Source organism: Lepidochelys kempii, chromosome 23 (assembly GCF_965140265.1).
Source record: "Lepidochelys kempii isolate rLepKem1 chromosome 23, rLepKem1.hap2, whole genome shotgun sequence".
NCBI lineage: Eukaryota > Metazoa > Chordata > Testudines > Cheloniidae > Lepidochelys > Lepidochelys kempii.
The window spans coordinates 1,449,452-1,468,546 of NC_133278.1; the positions used below are offsets into that span (position 1 = coordinate 1,449,452).

General features: G+C 71.8%; 1 protein-coding gene across 6 annotated transcripts; it reads right to left on the minus strand.

The window, feature by feature from the left end:
* Nucleotides 1-643: 643 nt before the first annotated feature.
* Nucleotides 644-11,865, minus strand: DPF1 (double PHD fingers 1). 6 transcript variants are annotated; one of them, XR_012156056.1, is made up of 12 exons: nt 11,703-11,865; nt 7,845-8,005; nt 6,306-6,413; nt 5,767-5,894; nt 5,475-5,564; nt 5,135-5,213; nt 4,078-4,212; nt 3,607-3,657; nt 2,779-2,815; nt 2,149-2,261; nt 1,616-1,697; nt 644-1,468 (listed from the first exon to the last, which is right to left on the minus strand). XR_012156056.1 is itself a non-coding variant. In XM_073322307.1 (12 exons), exons 1-12 carry the CDS (start codon nt 11,783-11,785, stop codon nt 1,398-1,400), a joined length of 1,215 nt encoding a protein of 404 aa, XP_073178408.1. In that variant the 5' UTR covers nt 11,786-11,859; the 3' UTR covers nt 644-1,397. The 6 variants fall into 6 exon arrangements, 5 of the variants coding, with proteins under 5 accessions (XP_073178408.1, XP_073178409.1, XP_073178406.1 ...); XM_073322307.1 differs by having other exon boundaries at nt 2,696-2,815; nt 5,475-5,558; nt 11,703-11,859; XM_073322308.1 differs by having other exon boundaries at nt 2,696-2,815; nt 6,321-6,413; nt 11,703-11,854.
* Nucleotides 11,866-19,095: the final 7,230 nt, after the last annotated feature.

Consider the following 19,095-nt stretch of genomic DNA (forward strand, 5'->3'; position numbering starts at 1 on the left):
GCTGCAGAAACTGCCCGAGCCCGCGGCTGCTGCCTGTCCCGTCTCGGCCTGTTAGCTGCAGCTGGTGTGGCCAGTGCACCATGGCCCTGTGCCCAGGTCAGGAGCCCCCCCCATGGGCTGCCATCTGCTCAGCCATGAATTCAGCCTGATGGGAGGGCTGAAAATCCCCTTTATCCTGAGCACCGTGACCCCAGCAGGGGCCTGCTACCATAACATCACTCCCCCCTCTGGGAGCAGCCCCCCCGGAGTGCAAAGATTAACCCAGCAGCTTGGGGTATAATCCGGGTAAAAAGTAGGTCACACCTGAAGGCTGCACCTAGCAGCCCCCACACATACCACACGGGGGGCTGGGTACGCTGGTTGCTGTGATGGCCAGGGCCAGGGGGTGCTGGCCAAACTCCCTGTGTGCACCCCATCTCTGGGGGTGGTGGGGCTGGGAGCCTGGACTCCTGGCTTCTCTCAGCAGCTCGGGGAGGGAAGTGGGGTCGAGGGGTTAGACCGGGGGTGGTGGGAGCTGGGACTCCTGGGTTCTCTTGCCAGCACTGGGGGCGGGGGTGGGTCTAGAGGTTAAAGGGGGGGGCTGGGAGCCCGGACCCCTGGGTTCTCTCGCCAGCTCTGGGGAGGAAAGACGCCAAGGCCGGGCCATGGACCATGGTTTAATGCACAGAACAATCCAAGCACATTGCAGACGGCAGAGTACCAGCACGACACCATGAACGAGGGGCGGGGGGCGGGGGCCGTGCGGGCAGCGGGAATTGCCCCCGGGCTGGCCACTGCTCGAGCCCCCACCTGCCCCTGGCAGCTTTTTTTACCCCCCCCCTTTTTTTGAACCAGGAACAACAGAAAATAAACACCCACATCAAACAGCTTTAGTGAGGGGCACTGCCCCCCCCCGCGGTTCCTCTTGCACTAAAATAAATACACCCCAGCTGGCTGGGGGGGGCCCATGAGATGCTGCACCGGGGCCTGTGCCAGGGAACAGGGGAGCAGCAGTGAATGCACTAGTCCCCCCCACCCCAGCACTAAGGGCCTGGAACAGCTGGGGGGGGCAGTGCTCCCCCCCACACTCTGATGGTCGCCCCCCAGCCCTGGGAAAAGGAAAAACAAACAATTCTATTTCCACATCATGCAAAAGCCCCTTCCCCTGCATCCCCCAGCCAGTCGGGGGGGGTCTCTGGGGAGCAGCCCCCCCCGGAGCACCCAGGCCCAGCACGCCCCGCCCCCCCCCACCTGGAGTTATGGCTTTGAGGAGGATTTTGGCTGGGGGGGGCATAGGAGCCCCCCTGGGTGCAGGGTTTGAGGGTGCTGGAGTCTGGGGGCGCATGGCTGGGGGGTCCTCCCACTGGCTCTGGTCGCGGTGCCCCCCCAGGGAGCCCTTTCGGGGGGGGGCAGCGGCTCTAGGTGAGCGTGATGTAAGCCGAGGCCTTGTCCTTCAGCAGCCGCAGACACAGGTCACAGCTCCAGCTCCCTGTGGGCGGGGGGAGAGCGTCAGCCTGGCCCCCCGTCGGCCCCCCCGCCGGCCCCCAACCTAACCCGCAGCCCCTCCCTGCAGGGGAGCCCCGGCCCATCAGTCCCCCCAGCCAGCCGTGCGGGATTGGGGGAGCGGGGGGCTCACCTTCGGGGGGCTCTGCCATGGGGGGGTTCAAGCAGTACATGTGATAGCCCCGGTCGCAGTCGTCACAGAACAGCAGCTGGTCCTGCCGGGGCAGGGGGGGGAAGGCAGGTCAGTGGGGAGCAGTGACCCCCGCCTCCCCTGGGGGGCGCCCGGGGCAGTGATGGGACCCACTCCCAGGAGGGGCAAGAGGGAGGGAGGGGCTGGCAGGTTCGGGGGGGGGCTGGGGGTGGTTGGGGCTGGCGCGTACAGGGAGCGGGGGGCCAGCGCGTCCGGGGGGCGGGGGGGGCAGGGGCCGGGGGGCCGGCGCGTCCGGGGGGCGGGGGGCCGCAGGGGCCGGGGGGCTGCAGGGAGCGGGGGGCCGGCGCGTCCGGGGGGCGGGGGGCTGCAGGGGCCGGGGGGCCGGCGCGTCCGGGGGGCTGCAGGGGCCGGGGGGCCGGCGCGTGCGGGGGGCGGGGGGCTGCAGGGGCCGGGGGGCCGGCGCGTCCGGGGGGCGGGGGGTGCGGGGGGGGCCGCAGGGGCCGGGGGCGGCTCACGTCGTTCTCCGAGGTACCACAGAGGCTGCAGGATTTGCATTCGATGCACTGCCAGCGGTAGGTGCGCACGGCCGCCGTCATGTTCGCCGTGAACTGCAGACACGAGGGGTGACCTGCGGGGGGCACAGAGCGGGGGGGGGTGGGGGGTGGCCCAGAGCAAGCGATTCCCCCCCCACTTCCCCCGGTACCATCTGCCCAGCCTGGGAAGCCGCCCCCGCCAGGGCAGGGTGAGGCCAGGCTGAGACCCAGCAAATTCAGGACACCAGCCACAGCCGCAGCGAGCCCCCCAGCCAGGGGCCTCCCAGGCCTGGTCCCGTGCCCCCCACAGGGGAGCGAAATGCAGAACAGCTCAGCCTGGCCTCATTTGCCCCGGGCTGGGGGGGGAACGGGGGGGAAAACGACACCTCGTCCTCCGCGCGTGCCCAGAGCAGGGCTCACCCCCTCCAGCAGGGGCAGCGCGACCAGCCGCGCCCGGCTCTGTCCCCTGCCGGCTCCCCCCCGTCACACCCGCGCCCCCGGCTGCCCCGGCCTGGCCGGGGGTCGTTACCGGAGCGCCCGCAGTCCGCGCAGGAGATGAGATCCTCGGGGCAGCCGGTTTTCTTGGCGCCGCCGAGACAGAAATCACAGTACCCGTTGGGAATGACCGAGCCGTCCGGAGCTTTCTTAGCTGGAAAACAGCGAGCGGGGTGGAGATGAAGGGGGTGCAACAGGCTCAGCCCCATGCAGCCCCCCACTAACACTGCCCCCAGCCCCACCCCTGGCCCTGGGGCACCCGACACAGCCCGGTACCAACGTGGAATCCCTAGGTTATGCAATAAGCCAACCCCCCCACCAAGCAACCTCCCCCTGCTGCGAGCTTCCTCCGCACAGTGCCCTGGCAGACTGATGCTGCCCCCAGCTGCCCACCCACGGCCTTCCAGGGCCCTGCAGGCCCCGCTCCGGGGGCGGGAGCCAGGAGCCAGCGGGTTTTTGTGTTTTTCTCCCCTTTCTGGCTGGGAAGGGTCAGCCCAGCCTTGGCCCCGGGGCCAGACCTGGGCAGCTCCCAGGGAGGAATCTCACTCAGAGCGTTTTCCTCCCCGGGGCTGGGCGCAGTCGGGTTGAGATCCAGGAGAGCTGCTCCGGCGCGGCCACACACCGAGCTCTCGGGCCAGATGGTCCCGGGGCCTGAAACTGCACCCATCTGAGTCCTCCAAACCTCTCCCAGCAAACGGGGTTTGGCTCCCTCATGTCTGAGATCACAGCCCCATGGGGCACTAGGGGGCACTGGGCTGCAGGACGGGGGGCTCGGCGGGGGCCTCTCCCCTGGCAGGCAGGGCTGGCCCTGCTGCCCCAGGCAGTCACTTTCCTCCTTTCCAGGTCCCCTTCAAGGCCCCAAACTGGGGCTGGGGCACCGGGCCAGGTGTCGGGCCTGAGAGCCGGGTTGGGGGCCCTGCCCCCCCCGGGGTGTGGGGGGGTTACCTGTGTGTCTGCGCTGGTTCTCGGGGACCCAGTTCAATTCTTTGTAAAACTCTGATGGGAACAGCAAAAACCAGACAGAATGAGGTTAAAGCCAGCTGCCCCCCCCCAAGTCCAGCTCCCCAACAGACAGAGATTGGGGGAGTCCCCCACCCAGACACCCCTGACTAGAGCGTGGGCCCTGGGGGGAGGAGCCCGGTCTGGTGAGCCCCCAGGGCTCCCTGGCACCCCACAGAGCAAAGGGACCTCCGGAGGGGGGCTGGACATGGAGCAGGAGGTAGAATGGGGCCAGGCTGGGTCCCCCCAAAACTACCCCCCCACTGAACAATTAGAAACCAGGCAGCACCCCCCCCCCGCCAACAGTCACCCCGGCTGTGGGGCGCTGCAGGGCCCCTTCCCCCCCCCAGTCACCCGGCAGTGGGGCGCTGCAGGCCCCCCCCCCAGTCGCCTGGCCGTGGGGCCCCCGGGGCTCACGCTTGTGGTTGTTCTTGCGGGTCAGTGGCAGGGGGTGTCGCTCCGCGTTCTCCTCGCCGCCCTCCTCCTCCGCCAGGTGGGTGTGGGTGTAATGGTAGCTGAGCCCCGGCCGATTCTTGTAGCGCTTCCCGCAGACTGGAGGGAGGCAGGGTCAGAGCCCCAGACCAGCCCCCCCGCTTCAGACCCCCGGGAATCCCGCGGGCGGGGAGCTGAGGGGTGTGCCCTGCCTCGCCGCCCCGGACGCCGGGGTCCCATCCACACCCCAGAGCCGGGGGTCGTAGGGCCCCCCAGTGGCGAGTGCCCTGCTTTGCCGCCCCGGACGCCGGGGTCCCATCCACACCCCAGAGCTGGGAGTTCTAGGGCCCCCTAGTGGTGAGTGCCCTGCCTCGCCGCCCCGGACGCCGGGGTCCCATCCACACCCCAGAGCCGGGGGTCGTAGGGCCCCCCAGTGGCGAGTGCCCTGCCTTGCCGCCCCGGACGCCTGGGTCCCATCCACACCCCAGAGCCGGGGGTCGTAGGGCCCCCCAGTGGCGAGTGCCCTGCCTTGCCGCCCCGGACGCCTGGGTCCCATCCACACCCCAGAGCCGGGGGTTGTAGGGCCCCCTAGTGGCGAGTGCCCTGCCTCGTCGCCCCGGATGCCTGGGTCCCATCCACACCCCAGAGCCGGGGGTCGTAGGGCCCCCCAGTGGCGAGTGCCCTGCCTCGCCGCCCCGGACGCCAGGGTCCCATCCACACCCCAGAGCCGGGGGTCGTAGGGCCCCCTAGTGGCGAGTGCCCTGCCTCGCCGCCCCGGACGCCGGGGTCCCATCCACACCCCAGAGCCGGGGCTTGTAGGGCCCCCTAGTGGCGAGTGCCCTGCCTCGCCGCCCCGGACGCCGGGGTCCCATCCACACCCCAGAGCCGGGGGTTGTAGGACCCCTAGTGGCGAGTGCCCTGCCTTGCCGCCCCGGACGCCTGGGTCCCATCCACACCCCAGAGCCGGGGGTTGTAGGACCCCTAGTGGCGAGTGCCCTGCCTTGCCGCCCCGGACGCCTGGGTCCCATTGCCACACACTCACTGTCGCAGACGTAAGGCTTGTCACGGTCCTCCAGTGAGGGGGCGTCCTGCCTCTTCCGCATGCCCCCGATCCCGTAGGCCTGGGGGGCCGGGAATGGGGTGAGATGCAGCAGGACAGCACCCCCCCGGCTCCCACCCCAGGGCCAGCACAGAGCCAACAGGGGTGGGGATGCCCCGGGGGGCTGGGCTCTCACCAGCCCCCGCTCCCCCATACACCTCCCCATCCCGGCCCCTTCTCCCCAGCTCCCCGCACCCGGAGACCCCCCCAGCTCCCCACCCCCATACACCCCCCTTCCCCCATCATCCCAGCTCCCCCTCCCCCACAGACCCCCCCGCCCCACCTTGCCCTTGGCCTTGTTCTTGCGCCGGGGGATGTCGTCCTCCAGGTCGTCGCCCTCCAGGTCGTGGGGGAACTCACCCACCTGCTGCTTCTGCCACAGACCGGGGGGGGGGTCAGAGCCGGGGGGGTCAGAGCCCTGCCCCCCCACAGCACCGCCACGCCAGGGAGCCCCCCAGGGATGGGCTGGGGGCAGGGACCGAACGCAAGGGTGGCTCACCCCTGGGAGGGATTGGGGGGCCCTTGGGGGGAGATTGGTGCCCCAAGGGGGGGCTGCGGGGGGGGGGGGTCCTCACCTGACAGTCCAGCACCAGTTCCTCCTCCTTGAGCTCCGTTTTCTTGTCCCCCGTCTCGGCGCAGAGCAGGGCCTCCAGCACCGGCCCCTCCGGGAGCCCCCCCTCCTTCTTCAGGGGGGCCTCGCAGTCTGGGGGGGCATCACGTCAGAGCGGCTGGGCAGGGCCCCCAAATACAGACCCCCCCCCCCAGGAGCTCCGACACCTTCGGAGAGACCCCCGGTAACGCCCCACCGGCTGCAATTCACCTAAATGCCACCCAAACGACCTCCAGCCACGCACCGTGGTCACGTGGGGCTGTAATCAGGGGGTGCCCCCCACCCCTAGGCCCTGATCTCCCTCAGCGTTACCATGGAAACCAACTGGGCCCCCCCCAACCGCCCCCCTCCTCCCAACCTCAGCCTCGCCTGTCCCCCCCAAAGCCCTGGTGCGGGGGGGATGATCTGGGGGCCACAACCGGGAGGGGCTGAGAGCACCAGGATCAGAACCTCCCCCCATGCCCCCCCACCGCCCCCCCATCCCCCGCCCTCCTGGTTCCTTACCGATCTTGAACTCACAAGGCCTCAGACGTGGGTCCTCCAGGATGTTCAGCCGTCGTTTCTTGCGCCAGCAACGGGCCGGGTACGTGTAGATCTGCCCCGGGGCCAGGCCTGGGGGGGGGCACGTGAAATGAGCCCCAAGAGTCCCCCCCATCCCCAGTCTTCATAGCCCCACGGCTCGGCTGCAGGCGCTGCGGGTCGCGATTGGGGGGGCACCGGCAAGGCTGTGGGTCGGGGCGGTGCCCGCAGGTCGGGGGGGGCACTGGCTGGGGTGAGATGTGGGTCGGGGGGGCCACCGGCAGAGCTGCGGGTCGGTGGGGGGCACTGGCTAGGCTGGGGGGGCTGCGGGTCGGGAGAGGGGGGCACCGGCAGGGCTGTGGGTCGGGGTGGCGGGCACTGGCTGGGGTGAGATGTGGGTCAGGGAGGCGTCGGCAGGGGGGGCTGGGGGGCTGCGGGCCGGGAGCGGGGGGGCGCCGGCAGGGCCGGGCTGGGGGGCTGCGGGCCGGGCCGGGGGCGCCGGCAGGGCCGGGGGCGGGGGGCTGCGGGCCAGGCGGGCTGGGGGGGCGCCGGCAGGGCGGGCTGGGGGGCTGTGGGCCGGGAGGGGGGGGGCGCCGGCAGGGCCGGGCGGGGGGGGGCGCCGGCAGGGCGGGCTGGGGGGCTGCGGGCCGGGAGGGGGGGGCGCCGGCAGGGCCGGGCCGGGGGGCTGCGGGCCGGGAGGGGGGGGCGCCGGCAGGGCGGGCTGGGGGGCTGCGGGCCGGGCTGGGGGGGGGCGCCGGCAGGGCCGGGCCGGGAGGGGGGGCTGCGGGCCGGGCCGGGAGGGGGGGGGGGCGCCTGCAGGGCCGGGGGGGCTGCGGGCCGGGAGGGGGGGGCGCCGGCAGGATCGGGCTGGGGGGCTGCGGGCCGGGAGCGGGGGGGGGCGCCGGCGGGGGGGGCTGGGGGGCTGCGGGCCGGGAGGGGGGGCGCCGGCAGGGCGGGCTGGGGGGGGGGGGCTGCGGGCCGGGAGGGGGGGGGCGCCGGCGGGGGGGGCTGGGGGGGGGGGCTGCGGGCCGGGAGGAGGGGGCGCCGGCGGGGGGGGGCTGGGGGGCTGCGGGCCGGGAGCGGGGGGGGGCGCCGGCGGGGGGGGCTGGGGGGCTGCGGGCCGGGCCGGGGGGGGCGCCGGCGGGGGGGGCTGGGGGGCTGCGGGCCGGGAGCGGGGGGGGCGCCGGCGGGGGGGGCTGGGGGGCTGCGGGCCGGGAGGGGGGGCGCCGGCAGGGCCGGGCTGGGGGGCTGCGGGCCGGGAGGGGGGGGCGCCGGCAGGGCCGGGCTGGGGGGCTGCGGGCCGGGAGGGGGGGCGCCGGCAGGGCGGGCTGGGGGGGGGGGGCTGCGGGCCGGGAGGAGGGGGCGCCGGCGGGGGGGGCTGGGGGGCTGCGGGCCGGGCCGGGGGGGCTGCGGGCCGGGAGGGGGGGGCGCCGGCAGGGCCGGGCTGGGGGGGCTGCGGGCCGGGAGGGGGGGGCGCCGGCAGGGCCGGGCTAGGGGGCTGCGGGCCGGGCCGGGGGGGCTCACCTGGCCCCCGGTGGGTCTTCTCCATCCAGATGTAGCAGTTGTTCTGGGCCACGCCGGTCTGCGAGTCGAGGAAGGGCAGGCGCAAGCTGCGCTCCGCGCAGAGCCGCGCATTGTAGCTGCGACAATGCTCGATGGCCTCGCGGTAGAACTCCTCCCCCAGGCTGGCGAGACGGGGGGTCAGGGGGGCTGGGCCGGCCCGGCCCCCCGACCCCACAGAGCCTCTGAGCTCCCCCCCCCACGGCCCGCCCCCCCCACGCGGCCCCTCCGCGCCCCCCAGCCAGGGAGTCTGGTGGGAGGCGGGAAGGTCTGGGAGAGCCCGGCTGGGGGGGGGGCGCAGTGGGACAGGCTGGGGGCGCAGGCTGGGGTGTCTGGGGCAGCCAGAGGGGGCAGGTTGGGGTCCTATGGGACAAGCTGGGGGCTAAGGTGGGAGGGTACGGGGTCAGGCTGGGAGATGCGGGGGGGTTGGGGGTGGAGGTTGAGGGAGCTGCGGGGCTAAATTGGTGGGGCCGGGTATCTGGTTTGGGGGGGCTAGGCATGACAGACTTGGAGGTCCGGCTAGGGCGGGGAGGTTGAGGGGCCGGGGGTGGGGGTGGGGAGTCAAACTGGGGGGAGAAGTTGAGGGGCTGGCAGGGGGGGAGGGGAAGACAGGCTGGGGATGCGGTTTGGGGGAGACCGGCAGGACAGGCTTGGGGGAGGAGGTTGAGGAGTCTGGGGGAGGTCTGGGGGGCAGGCTGAGGGGTGGAGGTTGAGGGGTCCGGGGGAGGTCTGGGGGCCAGACTGTGGGGGCCGGCTGGGGGGGAGGTTGAGGGGTCTGAGGGGGAGGTTGGAGGTCCAGGGGAGGGCTGGGGGGGAAGGTTGGGGGTCTCCGGGGAGGCTGGGGGGGGGGGAGGTTGAAGGGTCTGGGGGAGGGCTGGGAGGGGAGGCTGTGGAGCCGTGGGGGGACTGGGGGGTCTCTGGGGGAGGAGGCTGGGGGGCAGGCGGGGGAGGTTGGGGGGTCCATGGGAGGTCTGGGGGGGAGGCTGGGGGGAGGTTGGGGGGTCCAGGGGAGGGCTGGGGGGGAGGTTGGGGGTCTCCGGGGAGGCTGGGGGGGGAGGTTGAAGGGTCTGGGGGAGGGCTGGGAGGGGAGGCTGGGGGGCCGTGGGGGGGCTGGGGGGTCTCCGGGGGAGGTCTGGGGGGGCAGGTGGGGGGGGCCCGGGGAGCGGAGGTTGGGGGGCCCGGGGGAGGGCTGGGGGGGGGCCCGGCTCTCACTCACCCCTGGAGCGGCTCCTGCCCGGCTGAGCCCATCCCGCGCCCGCCCCGGACTCCGGCCCGGTTTCATTCATTCCCCAGCCGGGGGGAGCCCATCGCCCCCCCCCCGCCGCGCCCCGGTGCACGCCGGGAGATGCTGCCCCCCCCCGCACCCCCCCTTGGCTGCGGTCCCGCCCCGGGGCCCGTCCCGGGCTGCGCGAGGCGGCGCTGGGTGCAATGGCGGGGGGGGCAGGGGGGGCACAGCTGGAAGCGGGCAGAGACTACAGCTCCCAGCATGCCCCGCGCTTGACAGCTGGCAGGCCCGCCTCCCGAGGGGGCGGATTGGCTGGGCCTGGGGGGGGGGTCACTCAGTGAGGGAGGGACCTGGGGGGCTCAGGGAAGGTGCAAACGGAAGGGGGGGCGGACCGGAGTCACAGCCCCCCTCTGCTCCCCCTTGCATCCCAGCCCCGCCCCCTCTGCCCCCCCTTTGTATCCCGTCCCGGCCCCCCTCAGTGTCAGGGGAGATGGGGGGGGGTTGTGGGTGGAGCCCCCTCCCTGCACCAGCACCCCCTTGCAACTGGGATCAGGGCAGGGCCCTGCCGTGGGGATGGGGCCAGAGGGGTGGGGGGCCCAGCTTACAGTGGGGGGGCTCAGCTGATCCAAGCACGACCCTTTCCCCAGGAAGTTAAAATGAATCTGATCTGACCACCCCCCACTTGGAATAGGGGGCAGGGTCCCCAAGGTCCAGGACAGACCCCACCTCTGACCTCCCACCCCCTTGTAGCATCTGGAGTCTCCGGCGCGGGGGGGGGGCTCCTTTACTGGACTGCAGGAGGTCGGGGAGACAGCAGGCCCTGACCTAACTCATTGGCCAGTCACTCCTGGGAACAGAACCCAGGAGTCCTGGCTCCCAGCCCCCTGCTCTGACCACTAGACCCCCCACTCCCCTCCCAGAGCTGGGAGAGAACCCAGGCGTCCTGGCTCCCAGCCGTCCTGGCTCCCAGCCCCCTGCTCTGACCACTAGACCCCCCACTCCCCTCCCAGAGCTGGGAGAGAACCCAGGCGTCCTGCCCCCGGGTGACCTTGGGCCTCAGTTTTCCACCTGTGACATGGGGCTAATGGCCCTGCCCTTGTCTCTTCAAGCTGCGAGCTCGGGACCGTCTCTCGCGGCTGGGGCAGCGCCCGGCCGGGCTCCGGGCAGGCACCTCCCGTGGCCCAGGGACCCCCCGCAGCCAGGGGCCCGAAGGGGGGCGGGGCGGGGATAATAAGATGCTAATGAGGGCCCAGTTAACCCTTCGGCCTCCGGCGGGGAGCTCTAAACACTAGACCCCCCCAGCTGGCGAGAGAACCCAGGAGTCCTGGCCCCCAGCCCCCTGCTCTAACTACTAGACCACCACCCCCAAGCTGGGGAGAGAACCCAGGAGTCCTGGCCCCCAGCCCCCTGCTCTAACCACTAGACCACCCGCCCCCCAAGCTGGGGAGAGAACCCAGGAGTCCTGGCCCCCAGCCCCCTGCTCTAACCACTAGACCACCCGCCCCCAAGCTGGGGAGAGAACCCAGGAGTCCTGGCCCCCAGCCCCCTGCTCTAACCACTAGACCACCCGCCCCCCAAGCTGGGGAGAGAACCCAGGAGTCCTGGCCCCCAGCCCCCTGCTCTAACCACTAGACCACCCGCCCCCCAAGCTGGGGAGAGAACCCAGGAGTCCTGGCTAACCAGTTTTGGCCCTGGCCCTGGGACGGGGTCTAACGCTAGCGCAGTCGGGACTAGTCCCAGCTCTGCTACAGGCCTCTAGCGAATCCCTTCCCCACTCCATGCCTCAGTTTCCCCCGACCCAGGAGCCGAGTGTCACTAACCACGTCACGGGGGTGCTTAGGACAGAACCATCTCAGGCCAGGCGGGGAGGGGTTGTGACTGCACCCCTCAGCCCCCCACATGCGGCGGCAGTGACCCCCCCGCTGGGTGGAAGACACCTGCCTAGACCCACGGCCCGTCTCGCGAGCGGGCGGAGGTGTGGGGCCAGAGAGGTGATGGGCGTGTCTGGGGATGGACGGACAGAAGGGGCTGTACTGGGGGGGGCAGGGATGGCTCTGGACGGGGACAGATCGAGGGGGGGGCTGGCGATGGACCCAGGGATCTGGGTGGGGACCTGCGTGGGGGCGTGGGGCTGAGGGACAGATGGGGCTGGCTCAGGGGCTGGCTGGCTAACGCTGGACGCTCAGAAGGATGTGTGGGGCTGGCCGGGGGGGGGGAAGGTGGGGTGGCCGGGGGGGGGGAAGGCGGGGCTGGCTCTGGCCCAGGCCCCCCAAGGAACTTTGTCCCCTGGCACCGCGACAGCCGCCCCCCCGCCCGCGGTAACTGGGCCGGGGGGCTCGGCCCCGCCCCCCGCCGACCGGCCCGAATCCGGGCTCCAGCGGTGACCCCCCCGGGCCCCCCGGCCCGCCGCACAATGGCATCTACCCCCCCCGGGCGCCCCCCCCGGGGGACCCGGCGCCGGCACAGCGCGAGCCCCCCGGGAGGGGATTCAAGCGGTGCGGGGGGAGGGGGGGGCCGCCGGAGGGGCGGGGTTTGGGGGGGGCATCAGCTGCACAATGGAGGCGCCCCCCGCTCGGCGCCCCCGGCCCGGTACTCACGACTTGAGCGGGTTCTGCACCGCCGCGGCCATCCCCGCAGCCCGGCTCCGCGCCCGGCTCGGCGCAGCCCGCTGCAGCTTCATTCATTCCCCGGGGCTGCCGTGGGGCAGGGGCAGCCAATCGGGGGCCTCCCAAAACTCCAGCTGCATCCTGGGAAACGTAGTCCGCCCCCCCCCCCCCGGTAAGGCAGGCCGGGGCCGTGCACGCAGGGGGAGGTGCCCCCCCCGCCCGCAGGGAGGGGGCAATTCCACCTTCCTCTGGTTCCCAATGGCCGGGGGCTTCACTCCGGGGGGGTCCCCAGAGCACCGGCTGGGGGTGGCTCATGGGACAGGGCAGAGGGCACAGGTGTGTGGGGGGGGGTCATGGCAGATGGGGGGGATGTGAGCTGGGGGGGGCTGAGCAAATGCCAGACGGGCAGCAGCTTGAAGGGGAGGATCCCCCCCCCCTGCAATCATGGCAGCATCTAGACTGAGGCTCCAGCCCAAAGCACAGACCCAGGTCCCCGCCCCAGATAAGGGCCCTGTTGCCTGGGTCCCAGCCAATGTCCAGCCCCCCGGCCAGCCCCACCCCGACACCAAACCCCCTCCCGCAGGCTCTGCCTGGGCTGGAACACACCGGTCACAGCCGGCACCGGAGCACGCCCCACATGTGGGGGTCACGCAAGGGAATTGTCACCTGCTGGCCCTTTCTGTGTGCCCACGGACACAGCTTGAAACAGAACCCAGGAGTCCTGGCTTCCAGCCCCCCTGCTCTAGCCACTAGCCCCCGCTCCCCTCCCAGAGCTGGGGAGAGAACCCAGGAGTCCTGGCTTCCAGCCCCCCTGCTCCAGCCACCAGCCCCCACTCCCCGCCCGGAGCTGGGGAGAGAACCCAGGAGTCCTGGTGCCCAGCCCCGTTTCCCTGCCTGTAGCTGACACATGCCAGCTGTTGTGACTGGAGCCATGTCCCGAGATGGTCTGAGGCCTGGCAGGGCCCAGGCTGGCGTGGGGGGGTTTCTCCTGCCAGCTGGGGCGTTCACTGGGGGCATCCCAGGAGCTGGAAATTCCCCAACTTTCCTTTGCTGCAGCAGCTTCCCCTGGGCAGGGAGGGCAGGCTTGGCAGAGAGCCCATCCCAGCGACCCCAGCTCCACCCAGTGAGAGCAACCCGTATGGCCCCGGCCTTTGTCCCCACTGCCCTTCCGAGCCGAGCTGGCCGCCTGCTTCCCCTGTGCCCAGGGACCGCCCATGCCAGGCCCAGAGCCCAGCCAGCAAACGGGAGACCTGCCTCTGCCAGGCCCCAGCCTCGCTGGGATTGCAGCAGTGCCCAGCTGGGACTGGGGGCCCCGTCCAGACCCCGACCGGCCGGGGGCTGCACAGACCCAAAGGGAGACACACCCTGCCCCCAAGGGCTCACAGGTAGGATTTTTATCACCATTTTGCCCCTTGGGAAGCTGAGGCGTGGACAGATGCAGGGACTTGGCCATGGTCACATAGGGAGTCCATGGCAAAGGTGGGAATTGAACCCTGATCTCCTGGGTCCCAGCCCAGTGCCTGCCCCCTGTGATACATGGCGGGGCTCCACATTAAACAGCTGCCCCCCCCCAGGCACGTCTCCTTTAAGAGCCGGTGAGCATCTCTGGCTGCTGGTTACCTTAGCAACCACAAGTGATCCATTTCCTTATTCGAGATAAGGCAAATATATCTATCTATCTATATTTGTCTCCCCTCCCCCGCTGCAGCCGTCGCAGCTCCGGGGGATGATGGGAAATCTGCGGGGGGGGGGGTGGGGACGGCATCTCCTGTGCACTGGTTTGCACCCACCGGCGACCCTGGAGTGGGAGGAGGGGCTGGGTGATGGAGCCCCCATGGGGCACTGACCTGCTGCCCTGCCCATATCCCACTGCTGACACCAATACCCCCTACTGAGCAGGAATGGGCATCTGGGCCCGGGAAGGGCGGATCCTGGTGGTAGGGGAATCAGGGAGGCGAAAGCTGGGTGAGCACAGGGTGTTATGTGTTTGTTTCCACTCTGTAGCCCAGTCCAGTCCAGGAAGCCCCCCAGGGAGCCCAGCCAGCAGATCACGCCGAGCGGCTCAAACCATCGAGCGGGTGGTCTCCCCAAGAGTCGAAACTTGCTTGTACACTGGGAAAATTCCCTCGGACGGCAGGGACAGACAGTACCCCCAGGGGGTGCCGGTCGCGCCCAACCGCTGGCTTCTCTGCGATGAGTTCAGTCAGGCCTCAGCCCAGGTCCCAGCCCAGCTGGCAGGAATCGCCCCACATGCCCCCCATGTCTGGCAGGGGGAGGAGCGGGAACTGGATGAGCCGGGGAGGTGGGGGGCGCTGAGAGTTCAGGGCAGTGCCAAGGCTCTGGCAGAAGTGTGGGGTGGGGGGTTCTCCGCAGCTGCCAGGACTACCCCCGCACGGGATGGATTTGACATTGGTTGGGCTCCTTCTATTGGCCAGTGACCCTCTGGATTTCAGGGCACTGGAGCCCAGGGCTGGGCTAGCAGGGGGCTGCAGTTCCGGAGTGAGGGGCACCAGCAGAGCTGGGGGGAGCCTGGGGCTGGGCTGGCAGGGGCTGCAGGTCAGGAGTGAGGGGCACCGGCAGAGCTGGGGGGGGGAGCAGGGGGCTGCGGGTTGGGAGTGAGGGGCACCGGCAGAGCTTGGGGGGGCTGCAGGTTGGGAGTGAGGGGCACCGGCAGAGCTGGGGGGGGGAGCAGGAGGTTGCGGGTCGGGAGTGAGGGGCACCGGCAGAGCTGAGGGGGGAGCAGGGGGCTGCGGGTCGGGAGTGAGGGGCACCAGCAGAGCTGGGGCGGGGGAGCACGGGGAGCAGGGGGCTGACAGGTCGGGAGTGAGGGGCACCGGCAGAGCTGCGGGGGAGGAGGGGGCTGCAGGTCGGGAGTGAGGGGCACCGGCAGAGTTGCGGGGGGAGCAGGGGGCTGCGGGTCGGGAGTGAGGGGCACCGGCAGAGCTGCGGGGGAGCAGGGGGCTGCAGGTCGGGAGTGAGGGGCACCGGCAGAGTTGGGGGCGGGAGCAGGGGGCTGCGGGTCAGGAGTGAGGGGCACCGGCAGAGCTGGGGGGGGAGCAGGGGGCTGCGGGTCGGGAGTGAGGGGCACCGGCAGAGTTGGGGGCGGGAGCAGGGGGCTGCGGGTCAGGAGTGAGGGGCACCGGCAGAGTTGGGGGCGGGAGCAGGGGGCTGCGGGTCAGGAGTGAGGGGCACCGGCAGAGCTGGGGGGGAGCAGGGGGCTGCAGGTTGGGAGTGAGGGGCACCGGCAGAGTTGGGGGCGGGAGCAGGGGGCTGCGGGTCAGGAGTGAGGGGCACCGGCAGAGCTGGGGGGTGGGAGCAGGGGGCTGCGGGTCGGGAGTGAGGGGCACCGGCAGAGCTGGGGGGGGGAAGCAGGGGGCTGCGGGTTGGGAGTGAGGGGCACCGGCAGAGCTCGGGGGGGAGCAGGGGGCTGCGGGTCGGGAGTGAGGGGCACCGGCAGAGCTGGGGGAGAGCAGGGGGCTGCGGGTCGGGAGTGAGGGGCACCGGCAGAGCTGGGGGGGAGCAGGGGGCTGCAGGTCGGGAGTGAGGGGCACCGGCAGAGCTGGGGGAGAGCAGGGGGCTGCGGGTCGGGAGTGAGGGGCACCGGCAGAGCTGGGGGGGAGCAGGGGGCTGCAGGTCGGGAGTGAGGGGCACCGGCAGAGCTGGGGGGGGGGAGCAGGGGGCTGCGGGTCGGGAGTGAGGGGCACCGGCAGAGCTGGGGGAGAGCAGGGGGCTGCGGGTCGGGAGTGAGGGGCACCGGCAGAGCTGCGGGGGAGCAGGGGGCTGCGGGTCGGGAGTGAGGGGCACCGGCAGAGCTGCGGGGGACCAGGGGGCTGCGGGTCGGGAGTGAGGGGCACCGGCAGAGCTGGGGGGGGGGGAGCAGGGGGCTGCGGGTCGGGAGTGAGGGGCACCGGCAGAGCTGGGGCGGGGGAGCAGGGGGAGCAGGGGGCTGCGGGTCGGGAGTGAGGGGCACCGGCAGAGCTGCGGGGGACCAGGGGGCTGCGGGTCGGGAGTGAGGGGCACCGGCAGAGCTGGGGGGCCCCCTGGCCTGGCGGGGGAGTTGGGAGGGTGCCTTGCGGAGGTGGGAGCTGTATCCAGTTTGGGGGCCAGGCTGGGGGAGGGGTAAGTGGGGCGTTTCCTGTTGCTGGATGAGAACTAGGTGCGGCAGCTGCATCCCCCCCCCAGCCCCCTGGAGTCCCCCCTTCTCCCAACACAGACCCCCACCGCTGCCCCCAGTGTGACAGACCCGCTCCCTTCTCTTCTCTTCCCCCCAACCGTCTCGCTGACCCCCATATCCACCCACCCACCCACCTTTCCCCTCTAGGGGGTGCCGGGGGGCCCAGGGCAGAGGCTGGCAGGGTCGGGGGGGCAGGGAATGGGGCACAGGGCCCTGCCCCCTAGGGAGCGCTGGGGGGGCCCAGGGCAGAGGCTGGCAGGGTCAGGGGGGCAGGGAATGGGGCCCAGGGCCCTGCCCCCTAGGGAGCGCTGGGCGGGCCCAGGGCAGAGGCTGGCTTGGTCGGGGGGGCAGGGAATGGGGCACAGGGCCCTGCCCCCTAGGGAGCGCTGGGGGGGCCCAGGGCAGAGGCTGGCAGGGTCAGGGGGGCAAGGAATGGGGCACAGGGCCCTGCCCCCTAGGGAGCGCTGGGGGGGCCCAGGGCAGAGGCTGGCAGGGTCAGGGGGGCAAGGAATGGGGCACAGGGCCTTGCCCCCTAGGAGGCCCCAAGGGGTCCAGGGCAGGGGCTGGCTCGGGGGTGCAGGGTGGTGTGGGGACCCCCCGTCTGCCCCCCTTGCAGCCTCCTTTCTCTAACCCCCACATCTCCCGCAGAGCTGCCCCGAAGCCGGCTGCGACCCCTGGGCCATGGCTCCCCCCGACAGTTCCCCTGGGCAGGGGAAGGCCCCCCGTGGGTCCCAAACCACTCGCTGGGGGGCAGTTACCATAGCAGCATTCCCACACCCCCAGCAGAGCACCCCCCCTCGCCGGGGGGGGGCACGGCCAGTGCCTTGGGGGGGCTGGATGGGCCATGCCTGGGGGGTGCAGGGGTGACGGAGCCTTGGGGGCCGTGTGCCGTGCCAAGGCAGCATGACCTGTGCCCGCCTGGCACCATCCACATCCCACGAGCCCCACGGCACCCGGCCTGGCACGTGGCCGGGCGCAACCAGCCACTGGTTCTGGTTCAGGAACCGGGGCCCCCAGGGCTCCGTGGGGCAGCCGGAGATTTGGCACATCTGCCCTGGGGTGGGGCGGGCACAGGCAAGGGGGGTCCTGCCAGGGGGAGGAGGGGGGTCCCAGGAGAGGGGTAACCTGAGGGATGCAGATGGGGGTGGCGGGCAGGGTGCGAGTGGGGGGACTCGGGGGGTGTTTTATCATCTAGCCAGACCAGGCCCGTGCCCGAGCCACGAGGGGCTGCAGGGCCTTCTCCCAGGCCCGGCCAGGTGAGGGTGCCGTGGGGAGATCCATAGGGCTGGACTCCGGTCCCCCCCGGCCTCATCGCTGTGGGCTGAGACCCAGCAGAATCATCACACCCCATGGCTGGCGCCCCCTGGAGGGGACAGACCCTGCCCCATTCCCGGCCCCCCTGAGCCAGCCAGTCCCTGCCCTGGGGCCGGGTGGGAGCCGGCGCCCCCCAGAGGGGACAGGCCCCGGGTCCAGTCCCCCCAGCAGGTGAATGGGAGGTGCTGGAGGGGGGGCAGTGCTCCCCATGAGCTGGGGCCGGGGCAGGTGGCTCCAACCCCGGGCTGCCCTAGCTCCCCCCAGAGGAACAGCCCCCTGCCCCGTGGGGGGTCCTGTGGGGGCTGCTTATAGGGGGCCCCTCTTCCTGGTGCTGAGATGCTGAGGTGAAGCGCGGGGGGGGTGTTATACGGCACCTGCTTGCCCAGTATGGAGATGCAGCCACCTCTGGGGTGGGGCGGGGGGGGGATCTTGCAGCTGGACCCAGGGCAATTCCCGCTGTGGCGCCCCCCACCCCCAGGGGCCGGGACACCTGACGCGATCCCGATCCGCTGCTGGGGGGGTCTTAGCTGAATGGCCCCCGCCCGGCGCAGGGCACCAGCCGGCAGCAGAGGGTAGCTTTATTGGCAGTTATTTCTGTCATACAAACGCGGGGCGGGGGGGGATTTTAGATACAAAACGTGTGGAAATAAAGATAGAAAATCTCCCCCGCCCCCCCCCCCCCCGGCCGGTGTCGCCTCCTGGGGGTCGGTGCAGGGCCCGTGCCAGCCGGAGGGCTGGGGGGGGGCAGGACAGCAGCTGCCTCCCCCTCCCCGCACCCCAGCACCTGCCCCAGGGCTCTGTGCACCTACAACGTGGCTCTGCCCCCCCCCCGCCCCAGGGCTCCCCCCCCGCCCCAGCGGTGGGGCACGGCCAGCCTGCACCCCCCCCCGCAGCCCCAGCCCCCCGGGGCCCACGAAGCACCTCCGGGTGGTGCCCACGGGGGGGCGAATCCAGGCCACGCTGCTCAGGCCGTGGGGCGGATGAGAGGCCTCAGGTGCCCCCCCCAGGGGTCCGGCCCTGCCCCTGACCCCACACAGCCTGTGGGAGGGGTGTCTGGTCCCCCCACTCCAGGCCCCCCCCCCCCAGTTCCCACAATATCCCCCCTACATCAGCCCAGCAGGTCGGGGACAAGCTGCCACTTCAATGCACCCCCCCCCCCCACGGGCTTTGACTTGTGGCAGGATCAGGGCAGACAGCTGGGGGGGGCATCTGGGGCACTGCCCGTCTGTCCGTCCATCCCACCCTGGCCTGAGCCCCTCCCCCATCTTCACCATGATCCACCCCCCCACATCCCTGCCCCCGAACTAAAAATCAAAGACAATAAATTAGAGCCAGGAACAACCCCCCCGCCCCGCTTGGCCAAGGGCCCCTGAGACCCCCCCCAGGCCAGGCCCAGCCAGGGGTCTGGACAGGAAAAGCTCCAGCTCTGGGTGTTTTTTCCTATGGGGGGGAAGCTCCCCGCAGAAGATTTAGGGTTAGCATCACCCCTGCTTTGCCCCTCCCCCCAGACTCCCCCTCTGGGCCACGCTGAGGGACCCGGGGGGGCCACAGCACCCCCCAGTAGGTGGTGCTGGTGCATCGTGACCCCCCCCCACTGCTGCAGCAGAGGCCTATGGGGTCGGAAAGGCCAGAACCAAACCCCCCGCCCCCGAGGCAGCTCCCTGCAGGGGAGGCCAATTCCGGCCCCCAGGACCCCATTTTCCCTCCGCTCAGCCCCCCACCACCTGCCCCCAGGTCCGCGGGGCCTCATCTCTGCAGGTCTGACCACAAGACTCGGGGGGGGGGGTTAGCCCTGATCACCCCCGGATCTGGGGGGTGCTCCCCGGTCCAGACCCCCAAAACGTACAGCCCAGGATCCCTCCCCCTTTGCAGCCAGCCAGCTAGGGACCTGTTAAC